This window comes from Nilaparvata lugens, chromosome 3, assembly GCF_014356525.2.
Source record: "Nilaparvata lugens isolate BPH chromosome 3, ASM1435652v1, whole genome shotgun sequence".
NCBI lineage: Eukaryota > Metazoa > Arthropoda > Insecta > Hemiptera > Delphacidae > Nilaparvata > Nilaparvata lugens.
Window position 1 is genome coordinate 32,741,041 of NC_052506.1, and position 14,792 is coordinate 32,755,832.

Genomic DNA, 14,792 nt, shown 5'->3' on the forward strand with positions numbered 1-14,792 from the left:
AAATGTTGACAATAATACATATCAAATGTGATAGGTTCATACACACAATCATTAATTTATCCTATCATCAATGGATGATTGATTGAAGATGTTGAAAACCTGTGGCAGAAGTGAGAATCACTTGCCCATTCTCAACTCCAATTTGTGTAAAATCTTTTTCAAGTAATTTATTGATGAAACATGATAATAATAATAATAATATCGTGTGATCTGGCTGGCTCAGGTCTGGTGTCAGAGTTTTCAGGTCGCAAATGATCAATTTCAGGGCCTCTGACATGACCTAACGACTGCTTTTTAGGCAGCCGTTGAAACATGATAAATTGATACTGTTTGGATTCTATGTGAAACAAAAATATTATTGTGCAGGTTGGCTCACTCATTTTGGAAATAGTGAAATTCGAATTGGAGCGCTACACGAAACTGAAAGGGGAGGTGGAGGCGTTGGCAAAGAGTGGTGGGGGCGGGAGCTCGGAGGCGGTGACAGGCATTCCGATATCTAGACTGCCCCTGCCGCGCAGTCGCAGTCGACCACAGACCTCTGCCGCCCCCCTGCGCCCCCACCGCAATACTACCCCCTCCCCATCACCAGCCCCGCCAGCCATCGACAAGAAGCGCATCTCAAACATTCCCAGTACGAACAATCTTTCATTCACCAACAACTAATCTAACAATTTATTACAACTTAATCTTTAATTCAAGTTGATTTTCTCTAATCGCATATTCTCTGTAACCACTCAGTTAGATTAGATTATTTTTATATACATTGCAATAGTACTCTTGATTACTATTATTTAATAATCTAGAAACAGTGGAGGAGATTTCGAACAAAAATGTTCAAAGTGCACGTGGAAGAATTTTCACTTTAAAAATAAGGAAAATTTCGTTATTTAAACTTAGTGGGAAGTTTTAACTTGGTTTAACTAAGTGTAGTTTAACTAGTGCTTAATTTAGTGGGAAAAATGGGGTTAAAATGCCAAACAGCAGGATGTTGTTACGTTCCTATAACAGTCTATGCATACTCTATTTCCAAACATCAATTGTTTGAACGAATATGATGGAAGGTAATTTCAAAAATGTTGATAGGTCTCCTCCAATTCTATTTTGAATATATGCTTTGTATTGTATACATAATGTAATGTTTTAAATGATATAAGAGTAAGATAGAATGATGTGTTTAAATTCGAAAATAGTTTTTATTACCTGAATTTACTCGTCAGGTTCACTTCTCAAAGTATTGAGTTCATTCTAAGGCGAACGCACACTGCAATAGACAGACTGAGAAAAAATCAAGTGTTTGCATGCAAACACCTTTGCAACACTCGAACACCTTTGGAGGGGGGGGGTTTCCTACTCCTGTCTGCATACGTCCGTCTTTTGTTGTGTGCGTTCACCTTCCAGCCCGGTTTTGCAACATGTTCTAATTGGTCAAAATATGGGAGTTGAACGTCTTTGTCTAAGCCTTTCGCTGTCTTCCAATCATTTATGATTTTATTTATGCCTTTACCAATAAATGAATGAATTGTTTTTGTGTAGCACCGCGCACAGTGGTGAGGCCTCTGACGACAGGTGGCAACAGCAATGTGGCGACCGCAGCTCAGCTGCAGCCCACACCTCCATCCACGCTCAATGCTAAGACGCCCGAATCAGACGATGACTCGGCCATCACCGCCAGGAAGCTGTTCGCCCTCGCCAAGAAGCAGGACCGCTTATTGAAAGGTCTAATTAAACATAAAGCTCTTTCAAATATCATAATCATAACGAAAAAAATAATTGGTATCATAACAACATACCCTCATTCAAATCATCGAACATAACCTCATTCAACCTAATTCGGGAGAGAAACACTTATGGATTAATTCGGTTGTTTCTCTCCCAAATCATTGTTTTGATTTTGTGATTTTCTCGAGTCGATTAAATAGATTAATAAACGTTTATTGCAATAACAAACTGCTTGTGATGTGAGAAAAAGTGTATAATTTATCTTATCTAGGAAGATGTTAAGAAGATTATGAATATTACAGGGTGGGGCAGCATGAATTCCTTTATCCAAATTTTAATGAAATGCATTTTATTACTCAGGAAACCTTCATTGTGTCTTTACAATGTAAGCACATACATAGAGTTTGTTTCACTAAGAAACCTAGAGTCCTAGGTTTTAAAATATATCCTGTACGTTCAACGTTTGAACAAATTCATCTTTCATGTGACCATACAAAATATTGCTTTGTATTCGCAGTTCTCACCGTTCTCGCTATTTTGTATTTTTTGTCAACAACGTGGTAAAGATTACATTTCGTCCAGACTTTTCCACGTTATCAAATAAAAAAGTTATTCTATTCTATTCTCGCTATAATATTGAGGTGCTTTAAAATGTTATTATAAATGAATTGGTAATTGTATTTGCAATTTGTTTGTGTGCAGTGAGCTTGGACTTCCTGCTGAACATGGCCAACGAGCTGTCGGTGCAGGACAAAATTAGGCGCAAGAAGGTGGTTCGCCTGCTCGTGCAAGCTCTCGACAGAACTACTCCCGAACTGCTAGTCGTTGTACTCACATTCCTACAGAAACTATCGATTTTCAGAGAAAACAAAGATGAAATGGTGAGTTTTCAAACTAAATTCTTGAAAGTGAAATGTAGCCTATATCTTTTGGAAAAGTTACTGTTGATAACATTTGGGAGAAGTGCAGTTTTGGGCTAAGCTCTCTGCCAGTCATTGCTATATGATTTGTTATTGTATTGATAAATGAAATAACTCACCCAATTACAACTCTGTACAACTTTTATGAAAGTAAACTTTGTTACAAAATTAGAATTAGACTATAAATATAAATTAAGGTATAGATGATGTTTTTAGAATTTTTAAAATTAGAATTAATTTTTAGAATTAGACTATGAATATAAATTAAGGTATAGATGATGTGCATTTGATATAGATACATACGTAGGTGATCTATAATATAATAAAAGGTTACATGCTAGTATTATTTATTTGACATTATGATAGATATATTCATTGTATGTCCTCAACTTGAAGATTTATAAAAAGCCTATTCTACTTCAATTCATTTGAGATTAGGTCAGCGGGTGTTGGATAGCTTATTTTCCATTGTCGGAAGCCTTACGTCTCTGAAGACCTATGAATCTTTCAAATATCTTGAAGTTGTACCTTTGTACTTATAATATTATCAGACCAATATACTCATACCTTCAGTCTAATAGGCTGAAATACTTGAGTACTTACAATACTACCAGTCTAATAGAATAAGAATGCAATACTCTTTCTGAATGAATCATTGAAATAGAATATACATTTTTAATAGATGAAATCTCAAATCTCTCAATTACCATCAATCAAACCAATAGAACAAAAACTGAATTACTTTCCTGTGAAGGAATGAGTACTTTTTAATATAGTTTTCAAGTTGAGTTCATTACATTTTTGGTAATAACTTATTATTTAAATAAAATTGGAAATATTATAGAAACTTACAATTCAATTTCAATTTATTTCCAAAAAACATAATACACGAATATGAAATACAATTTATTCAACATATTTTGGAATCCCCCTACTAGACTATCCATCTGTGTGTAGGGGGGGAGTATCACTTTATACATAAACTTAATCTGCTCATAGAAGTAAAAATAGAGAATACACTTATAATATAGATCTATTATTAATATTTTGATTATAAAATAGATAATACATTTTGCTGATGTATATTTTAATGTAGGAATAAGTATACTTAATACATTGAATGATTAATAGAATTATTAAAAAAAAAAAAAACAATATTTTATTGAAGACCGCAGTGGCAGGGATTCCAGAAATTCTCAGAAGAGAGAATGAAAAAAAACGTAAACCAGACAGGCAAAACAGTCAAACCGGTAATATCAATGATAAAATAAATACCAATCAATTGTCTAGAAACCTTGAAGTCGTGTTGGTCACCAAGCATAACGAGATTGGAGTAGTTCTTCTAAAGCTTCCCAACCAATCTGGTACAGCCACCTGTCCACCCTCTACCTAAACACTACCAAACTAAACGCCTCTGCTTCCCTAATCACCCCTGGCACATTTCTGTACAAGATATGGGCCAGGTATGAAGGATTTGTCAATTCAGAGCCGTGAGTCAGCTGATGTATCTCAGTTGTAATTGGATCTGTGACGAGTTGAGTAGCTATGGTTAACTGTTTCTCCCAGAAGTTCCGTTTTGTATTTTTTTATGTGGATCAACAAGGATTTAATAAAAAGCTGTCTAACATTTAGTACGGGAAATTCGATAAACAATTGTATTGTTGGGTATCTAAAGTCTCTCTTTATAATTAATCTTTGGATGACTGCAAGAGGCTCAATGACTGAGGCCCCTCCCCAAGCTAGAATTCCATATAGTATTATAGATTGGACATAGACAAAGAAAACTACTTTGCACTGATCCACACTCAGAACATTACTCAGCTCTGAAAATGCGTGAAGCAGCTTTCTGAGCCTATTCTTAGCACACTGGACATGTTGTACCCAGCTCATCTTGGAATCCAAGACAACGCCCAGGTATTTGTAATGATCAACGCGCTCAATCATACTACAATTTCATCCAGCAGACCTGGGATTATTACAAGAATGCATCGTTAGTGTTAGTGAGCCTGGATCAGCTTGATTTCTTGTAACTATTGGCATAAACTTCGTTTTTTCCACATTTACTGTAAGACTATTGTGATCAAACCAGTTTTTTATTTTTGACAATTCAATTGAAGCACTCATGAAGGCCTCCTCCCAAGTGCTCCCAGAAGACACTAGTGCTGTGTCATCAGCAAACAGATACAACTCACCTTCAACTACTAATTTTGACAGATTGTTGATATAGATTAGGAATAGCAGTGGCCCAAGGGTGCTTCCCTGGACTACCCCATACTCAACATTCTCTTTATCACTATTTTCACCATTTATACATACTGATTGCTGTCGATTGTGAAAGTTACTCTTAAACTATCTGAGATAAATACTTTTTATCCCCAATGATTCAAGTTTTTTATTAGAATTCTCCTGTCAACTGTATCAAAGGCTTTTGCCAAGTCCAAAAAGGTTATCAGCACTTTTCTTCTTAATTTAATACTACTTGAGATAGCCCTAGACATATTGAAAATATGTATTTTTGGACTTTTGAAAACCACACTGTGAGTTGGAGATGAATATGAAGAGAATATGATGAGATAATTATTTTCACAATATGAGGATATGAGCTTGATGTGCATTTTCTTATAACAATTGAAAAAAATAATTGCCTTCTTTTATACTCCAAACTAATAATCCAGTATCGAACATATTAGCAATAAAATACATGATGACAATCACCCAAATTTTTATGATTGGATATAATAAAGAAAATTCATCTTTCCATGCTTGTGTTCAACTTTCAATGGTGTAAAGCCGCGTCCACTATGCCGATCGAAATGTTCAGTATTTGACTTGTCCACATACCTCCGTGAATGTGGACTAGTCGGGTGAAACACGCCGATGTAAAGTGAATTTAAATTAAAGTTAACAATAAATGAGTGACTCGGAAGAGGCTGCAGTGGCGGCTGCTGCAATTATCATTGCAGTTTTTTTCTCCTAATTTCGTTCTCTGGAAAACTGGCTTTGCAAATTTTTGACCTTTTTCTCCACATCACATTTCTCAATGCCAAATGATACAGCGATTTATGTTAGTCCATCGTGCCTTTTTTCCTATTTTTGTATTGCGAATCAGTTGGGTCCCAGAAGAAACTCCGTTCACGATTCATTTCAATAAACGAAATTGTTTGGTCACCACTCCAATTCATCATATTAATATAATATGATTGATATATTAATAAAATAATATAAACTTGAAATAATTTCAAATAAAACAACAGTGTGAAATGTTGAGCGATCCGGTTGAACACGTTCACACTGCTGATGTCGATTTGACTTCTTTGATCCGTACCGACTTGATTCGGGTTGAATTCGGTTGGGGCCAGCATGATCCGACAAAGCCGGGCGACATGTCCACATTTGTTCAACAGTGTCGATCGACCCCATTCGGCATAGTGTCGACGTACCTTAACATTTTCCAGCTCCTGTGTGAACGATGATCTCTGTAAGAATATAAAGTTACAGCTGTTATAAAGTCAGAACATCAATAAAAAAACAGTAGAAATATATTCAGCAATTTATAAAGTGTATTAGCAAAGGTTTGAATCTGCAACAGTGCCTATGTACTGGTTTTTAAATGACTGCTGAGCTGAAACATGTCATGGATATGCATTAATAAAATATAAACAGGGTATCATGATGTTATATTTATCTCAATTGCATAAGATTAATGACCAACTGTTCCAAAAGGATGGTAACCTAATAAGTTTATAGTGATTGATTTTTGTGTTACCAGGCAAGCTTGAACGTTATCGATAAACTTCCAAAGCTGCTGCAAATGAAAGAGCCAAACATCGAGTCGGTCACTTTGAATCTGCTCTTCAATTTGTCGTTTGACACGAAACTCAGAGAGAAAATGGTGCGAGTTGGATTTATTCCGAAGCTAGTCAGCCTGCTAGGTAGGATGGTTTTCAGTGAAGACTTCTCTAATGTATAATTGTTTAAGTTATCGATCATTTTAATATTAAAATTTCTCTGAATAAAACTGTCAGCTTAACTTGTAAAATATACTGTCATGTAACATTTTGTGCTCAAGATTTGAAATTTATCATATATAATAAATATTCAATAACAATTGAGTTGAAACATATTTTGAAAAATAAAACCATGTTGAAAATGGAACTTTGATAATTAATTTTTATTTAAATACAAGTAGCTCTGAGCAAGGAAGTGAACTGTGATTGATTACTTATTGTAATGGCAGGTTTGAAGAGTAGCTTAATCATCTTTCCACTACTAATTAATAATTAAGTAATAACTTTCTTCATACAGTAATCGTAATTATTGCTCAAATGATTACAAATTCCTTTTAGATAATATACGTTTATAATTCACAGTTTCAACTTGAAAATCTACGGTGGAAAATTGTGATAATCTCCAACTCGTTGTATTCTTGAGTTCATGCTGTAAAAATGTACATTTTCAATACGTTAACTATTTGAGTAAATTAAAGAAACTCATCAAGGGAATATGAAAAACTCATTCAACCAATGCAATTATTGCATTGTTGCAGGCAATGAAAACTACCGGGAAATAGTTTTAAAACTACTCTATCATCTTAGCATGGATGACAGAGTCAAAGCCATGTTTACCTACACAGATTGCATACCGAAGGTGAGTCATCAAACATCTTTCTATCTCTCTACAGTAATGCAATTATGTCAAGGTTAGTTAAGACAGTAGTAGGATTTCCCAAGTATTATTTATTTTAGTACCTTTTACGAATATCACAATACTTTTTGTGGATGTTTTGTTACATTTTCCTTACTCTTAACTATTCTTGAAGTAATTTATAATTCTTTACTGTACTAGCTTGCTAGTGAGTGAATGCAAAAAATACCTGCGTTAGTTGAATGAGAAATCATCCACACCGTTCTTGATCGATTATTTATTCTATACTAATATTCTAAGATCAACAGTCAGTTACATAAGCAACTATCAGACTCCAATAATGCTATAGGCTAATTGGTTACTGATGCTATATTAGAGTTGCAGTAGTCGAATAGTTTAGTTGCTGGCTTTGTGATCCGAAGTTCCCAGGTTCGATACGCGGTCCAAAATATATTGATTGGGAAACTCCCGTGTATCGGATGGACATTCTGTGATGGTCCCTGATGCATATAGTCGTTCGAGTACCTTAAATTAATTAGGTGCGACCTGAAGAACTCTAGACACCATTCCTGAGCTAGCCGATGCATTCGATATTTATATACATAAAAATAATTTTATATTTTACAAATAACGATATTATAATCAAGTCGTTTTAAAAAACTAAAATAAAATAATTTAAAAATATTATCCATTTATTTGACATTCAAGTCAAAATAGATTAGCTTATTAGTCTCTAACTAGGTTCTATAATAATGATGGAAAACATTATTAATTGGTACTAAAGTGTAATTTCAAATGTTCTCTAGAACTAGCAATTCCATTTCAATCATGGGGTTTAACAAATTATTAAAGATCTAGATCTTGTTGCTCATGTTAAATGTGAACCCCCCATTAGTATTTGCACGAGCCGCCACTGGGTGCGACCTGAAGACTCTAGATACCATACCTGAGCTAGCCGATGCATTCGATATTTATATACATAAAAATAATTTTATATTTACAAATAACGATATTATAATCAAGTCGTTTTAAAAAACTAAAATAAAATAATTTAAAAATATTATCCATTTATTTGATATTCAAGTCAAAATAGATTAGCTTATTAGTCTCTAACTAGGTTCTATAATAATGATGGAAAACATTATTAATTGGTACTAAAGTGTAATTTCAAATGTTCTCTAACTAGCAATTCCATTTCAATCATTTGTATTTAAAATTAACCCTTTTACTATCTATGAATTAATGTTGAAGGTGATGCGTCATGTGCTAGAATGGGATAGTGATCATCGAGAATACCTGCTGCCCATATCACTGTGCATCAACTTGGCTCACCATCAGCGCTGTGCCGAGATCATGGTTGGCGCCAACGGCGAATGCCTCCAAGAGCTCATGGTTCGTGCCTTCCACTCCACCAACGAGTTCCTCTTAAAGATTGCTAGGAATATATCCATGCATCCTAGCACAAAACATTTCTTTGTGGTGAGTGAAATGATTTGTTTTTTTTTCAATTTTTTATACTTGGAACAATATTGTTTGCTGCAAAATGTTCTAGTCACATAAAATGCCATAACGATTGTTTTTTGTTAACAGTTTACTGGTTAGTTTGCAACTTTCACAAATTTTTATGGAGAGTAGTTTTTGGTCTTATGAAGTCCAAATTATCACTTATTGTTTATCCTGAAGAACTTGTTTTAAGCTTTAAAAAAATCTATCACTTTATCCTAGACAATCTTGAATAATAATGTTCAATTCAAAGTTGATTATTTGGAGTTTTCATCTTATTAACACTTTTTCAAATAGAGGATTTGTAAAATTTTATTGTTGGAATTAGCTCTTGGCATAAACGGGTTGATAGTACACACACAAAGGTGACCTTGAGAGGTTGTGAATGAAAGTCCTACATAATTTCGCTCCTGGGTTTTGGAAGATTTTGTGTTATAAATAGTCACGGATAAGTACAAATTTTGTGTTTATTTCATTATTAATTGTTTCTTGATCACGTTTTATCATTTTGTTTTAGATTTTAATTCTTAATTCTATTATAATAAGCCAAACACCGTTTAGAGGTTATTTTGAGGTTAGGTTTTCGAGATTTAAAAAATAAACATAGATAGTTTACTTGACTAAAATTATAACCAAATTAAAATCCTATCATTTATAACAACTACAAAGTAGCCACACTAATTTAAAAAACCAATTAGAAGTAACTCTAAAAACGTCTGAGGAAGAAAGGTTAGGGATGGTAGAAGAAATTAAATCTTTGGAACTGATTATAAAATTACAAGATGAAGACCATAAAAAAGAAATACTAAATCTAAAAAATCAATGTAGTCTAATGTCGGAGGAAATAAAGAAACTAAAATCTAAATTTGATAATACTAAATGTATGATAGAACCTCCGTCCAAATGCAAAAAATAGAATCTAACCTAAATGATGGGAAATACTCTGAAAATGGTCGAAATAAAACGTACAGTGAGGTTTTGAAGACAGCAACCAAAAATATAGCTGAGGGAAATAAAGATAGGAAAGGGAGAGTTCTGCTACTGACGTCCAGTCATGGACGTGATTGCAGTGATCTCCTTGATAAAAGATTAAAAAATAAATTTGATGTCCATGTTTTTTCAAGCCAAGTGCATCAATTAATGCAGTTGTAGAGTCAGCTAGGGAACAAACTAAAGACTTTGATGAAAATGACTATCTAATTGTACTGGGTGGCTCAAATAATATAATGAACCAAACTTGAATCATCTTCCTCAAGTAACAGAAAAAATCAAGGAAATTGTGCCACTCAGCAAAAAAACAAACTTAATAATAAGTACTATTCCTAATAGGTTTGATAGGCCAGATTAAATGAAGCAATCAATTCGACAAACAAATCAATCCATAATACAATCAACAGCCTAAAAAATAAGAATTCTAAACAACTGGGGATTTGTTTTCTAAATGAAAGGCTGAAAAGACATAACTTCACTAATCATGGGTTGCATCTAAATCGATCTGGCAAAGTAATCTTTGTAATAGATTGGCAGAGCTGATTGAAAGCCGTTTGCAATCCTCTGGTTTAAAAACAGTCAAAAAAACAAATAACGATTTTTTAGTAAATTGGCTCAAAACAGGGAAAGGGAAATAGCTACAAATGCTAGAGATAGAGTAGCACAAGATGGTAAGGTTTTTAGTATTTATCATCAAAATATTCAGTATCTTCGCAACAAAATTGACAGATTAGAAGTATTTCTTAAACAGGAGGATCCTGACATTGTTATTTTCACAGAGCATGGCTTAAAAATAAAGGAAATAAATCAAGTTAGGATTCCAGGCTATTCACTGAGATCAGAATTTTGTAGAATAGCTCATAGAAGTGGTGGTGTATGTATATTCACTAGCAATGCTAAACATACCCAAACTTATGAACTGGATTTTGTTAAGAGATTTTCTGTTGAGATGGATTTAGAGGTGACGGGACTAAGGTTAAAAATTGATGATCGATTGAGGTAGCAGTGTTAGGTATCTATAGGTCACCAAATGGAGACTGGCAAAAATTTTGTGAGCTGCTCCATACACTTTTGGAAATTAAAACCGCTCGTTTCACAAATGTTATAGTAGTAGGAGATTTCAATACCGATTTTGCCAGGCAGGATAAAATGACAGAGGATATTAGAGATATTATTAATATGAATAATTTAGAAATTAAGGTCCACGAATATACAAGAGTAACTCGAACTTCACAGACAATTATTGATAATATCCTCACAAATATAGAAGGTTGTAATGTCAGGTTAGGTAGCTCAGATCTATCAGATCATAACTATCAAATTTTAGATGTTAAGTTGCAGGGCCAGAATCCAAGCAGAAAAAAAACTTTTGTGAAAGAAATTCAGCAATATGAGCTAGGAAATATAAATTGTTTGAAGCAGGAACTGCTTCAAGAAAATTGGAGTAGTGTTTATAACAGTTGTAACCTAAATTACAAATATAAGCAATTCATTGATACTCTAAGATTTCACATTAGTGTATGCTGTCCGATAAAAAAAGTCAAAGTAAAAAGTAAATTAAACAAAGTAGATGAATGGATAACTGAAGATATTCTTACTCAAAGAAATATTGTTAGGGAAGCTTATGAGGAATTAAAATTAGTGAGGGATGTTCCGAGTGAGGTCAAATACAAATGTCTAAAGAAAAACTATGCAAAAGAAGTGAGGAAAGCTAAGTGTAAGAAAACAGCTGAAATATTAACAACTAGTACCAATTTTAACTCTGCTGTTTGGGAGGTAATTAATAGAAATAGGAGAGCAGCTCAAAAAGATACAGTTACTAATGTCCCTAGATAATCGATGAACATGGAAATTATATGGATGATAGTATAGACATTTGTAACTTTTTCAATAATATATCAACAGGTTGCATATAATCTCCAAAAGTCACTGAACACTAATACTTATAATACAACTACATTAAATGCTGAGCCAATTGAAAAGGTATTTAAATTTCATCCATTATCAAGAGATGAGTTGTCAAGAATAATAAAAAATTTGAATAACAAAAAACAGTAGGATTGGATGGGGTCTCAAGCAAAATTTTAAAAGAATGTGAAAATGAATTACTGGACCCTTTATTGCATCTCCTTAATACTTCACTAGAGCAGGGTATTTTCCCTGATGATCTGAAACAAGGAAAAATTTTGCCAATTTTCAAGAGCGGTGATTCTGAAAGAGTTGAAAATTATAGACCCATTAGTATTCTAAATGTAATAAGTAAAATTTTTGAAAGAGTAGTTTTAAATAGGTTATTGATGCACCTGGAAGAAATTAATTTCATATGTGATGAACAGCATGGGTTCCAGAAAGGGAAATCTACTAAGACTGCAATAGTATCCCTTGTTGAAAGACTAATAGATATAATAGATTCAGGTGAGAAGGCAGCCGCAATATTTCTTGATTTATCCAAAGCTTTTGATTGTGTGAACCATAGAATATTATTGGAAATACTAAAAACTGTAGGTGTGAATGGTATAGAACTAAAATGGTTTGAATCATATCTCATAGGTAGAAACCAGTGTGTTGAGCTTACCAAGGTGGATGGGAATGAAATAGTAAAAATTAAATCTCAAAAACTGGAGGTCCAGGCTGGAGTACCTCAAGGCTCAATTCTGGGTCCCTTACTGTTTCTGTTGTATGTGAACCAATTACCAAAAGAGTTCAGAGCTCTGTTGTTTGCTGATGACACATCGCTTATCTTTAACAATTATTTATTAGATAGTCTAGAAATAAATGCTTTTACTGGAGTACAGTCAATTGTCCAATTCTTGAAGCAAAGGCAATTAACAATAAATAGTAAGAAATGTCAATTCCTACAATTCAAAAGTAAATATAATTCAGTAGAGGATAGAGAAATAAATGTGTTTGTAGAGGAAAATGAATTAGACCAAGAAGAGAAAGTAGCATTCTTGGGAATTTTATTGGACAGGAAATTAACATGGCATCCTTACATTGAGAGGATATGTAATAAGATATCATCTGGGGTATTTGTCCTGCGGCAGCTTGCTAGGCTGAATGATAAAAAACTACTGTTAACTGCTTACCATGGACTTATACTATCTCATATTAGGTATGCTATTTTAGTATGGGGTAATTCATCTCAACAAAATATGGACAGAGTGTTTAAGATTCAAAAGAAGGCACTCAGATGTATAGAGAAAGTGAATAGGTTAGACTCTTGTAGGCCTTTATTTAAAAAGCTTGGTCTATTAACTGTGCCATCTTTGTATGTATATGAAGTTGTAATGCATGTGAAAACGAGTGGTGTGATCCAGAATTCAGATGTTCATGAGTATAATACGCGAAACAGAGCAGATTATCATATAATGGGTCACAATAGTAGGTTATTTGAACAAAAACCAGATTATAATCAAGTCGTTTTAAAAAACTAAAATAAAATAATTTAAAAATATTATCCATTTATTTGACATTCAAGTCAAAATAGATTAGCTTATTAGTCTCTAACTAGGTTCTATAATAATGATGGAAAACATTATTAATTGGTACTAAAGTGTAATTTCAAATGTTCTCTAGAACTAGCAATTCCATTTCAATCGTTTGTATGTAAAATTAACCCTTTTACTATCTATGAATTAATGTTGAAGGTGATGCGTCATGTGCTAGAATGGGATAGTGATCATCGAGAATACCTGCTGCCCATATCACTGTGCATCAACTTGGCTCACCATCAGCGCTGTGCCGAGATCATGGTTGGCGCCAACGGCGAATGCCTCCAAGAGCTCATGGTTCGTGCCTTCCACTCCACCAACGAGTTCCTCTTAAAGATTGCTAGGAATATATCCATGCATCCTAGCACAAAACATTTCTTTGTGGTGAGTGAAATGATTTGTTTTTTTTTTTCAATTTTTTATACTTGGAACAATATTGTTTGCTGCAAAATGTTCTAGTCACATAAAATGCCATTCATCACACAATTCGACCATCGAACTGCATAACGATTGTTTTTTGTTAACAGTTTACTGGTTAGTTTGCAACTTTCACAAATTTTTATGGAGAGTAGTTTTTGGTCTTATGAAGTCCAAATTATCACTTATTGTTTATCCTGAAGAACTTGTTTTAAGCTTTAAAAAATCTATCACTTTATCCTAGACAATCTTGAATAATAATGTTCAATTCGAAGTTGATTATTTGGAGTTTTCATCTTATTAACACTTTTTCAAATAGAGGATTTGTAAAATTTTATTGTTGGAATTAGCTCTTGGCATAAACGGGTTGATAGTACATGTTGTATAAGTTAAAATATGACAATACAGTCTAATCGTAAGGTAAGTTAGCATTCTACTGTCAAATTCGAACTGTGTACTGTATGCTATGTTTTTGAAATTTTTATTATAAATATATGCTATGGTTTGCAAGTTAAAAATTCACAAAATACAATTATTGATCAATTAAGCATAACTATTTTAAAGAGTTGTAATTACTTCTTGTGTATGAAAAGTTCAGTCCGTGCAGTGGACTGAAGGTGCTGTTACATGTACAACAAATCTTAAGATTTAATCTATCACTTAACCTTCATTCGCCATCAATTCATTACATTCGCAATAATACACATAACATAAATATTCATTTATTTATTCTATTATGTATAGAGTAGGCTCCAGATAATTACGATTATTACAAAGAGTAACAAAAATTCTATATTTTTGCTTGTGTAGGGTGCTATTTGATGCTGATTGTTCATTTTATGTTTGAATTGTGCTTCAGGACTTCATTGGTGATCTCGCAGCAGCTTTGACGTGTTGTCAAAACAGTGATTGGTTCGGTTCGCAGAAGTATTTTCTGTTCGAATGCATCGGAATACTTGGAAATCTTACCTTGCCTGACATTAACTATTGCCAGCTTCTAAATGAGTATAACCTCATTCCTTGGATCAAAAGCAATCTTGTCACAGGTAAGTGTTCATAATTGGTATCATCACCTCCCAAATCATGTACTCAAAGTCCTCAGTGGTTG

The 14,792-nt window shown here is 33.6% G+C and overlaps 1 protein-coding gene across 1 annotated transcript in view; it reads left to right on the forward strand.

Annotated features, from left to right (window-relative positions):
• LOC111048381 (kinesin-associated protein 3) overlaps positions 1 to 14,792 on the forward strand; it is a 34,540-nt gene that overhangs the window by 8,284 nt on the left and 11,464 nt on the right. Inside the window, exons 6-13 of the mRNA XM_039422770.1 lie at positions 367 to 631; positions 1,534 to 1,716; positions 2,422 to 2,600; positions 6,409 to 6,571; positions 7,186 to 7,286; positions 8,535 to 8,762; positions 13,331 to 13,651; positions 14,544 to 14,730. Of these exons, the coding sequence (XP_039278704.1) occupies positions 367 to 631; positions 1,534 to 1,716; positions 2,422 to 2,600; positions 6,409 to 6,571; positions 7,186 to 7,286; positions 8,535 to 8,762; positions 13,331 to 13,651; positions 14,544 to 14,730 (1,627 nt within the window). The remainder of the gene's footprint in view (positions 1 to 366; positions 632 to 1,533; positions 1,717 to 2,421; positions 2,601 to 6,408; positions 6,572 to 7,185; positions 7,287 to 8,534; positions 8,763 to 13,330; positions 13,652 to 14,543; positions 14,731 to 14,792) is intronic.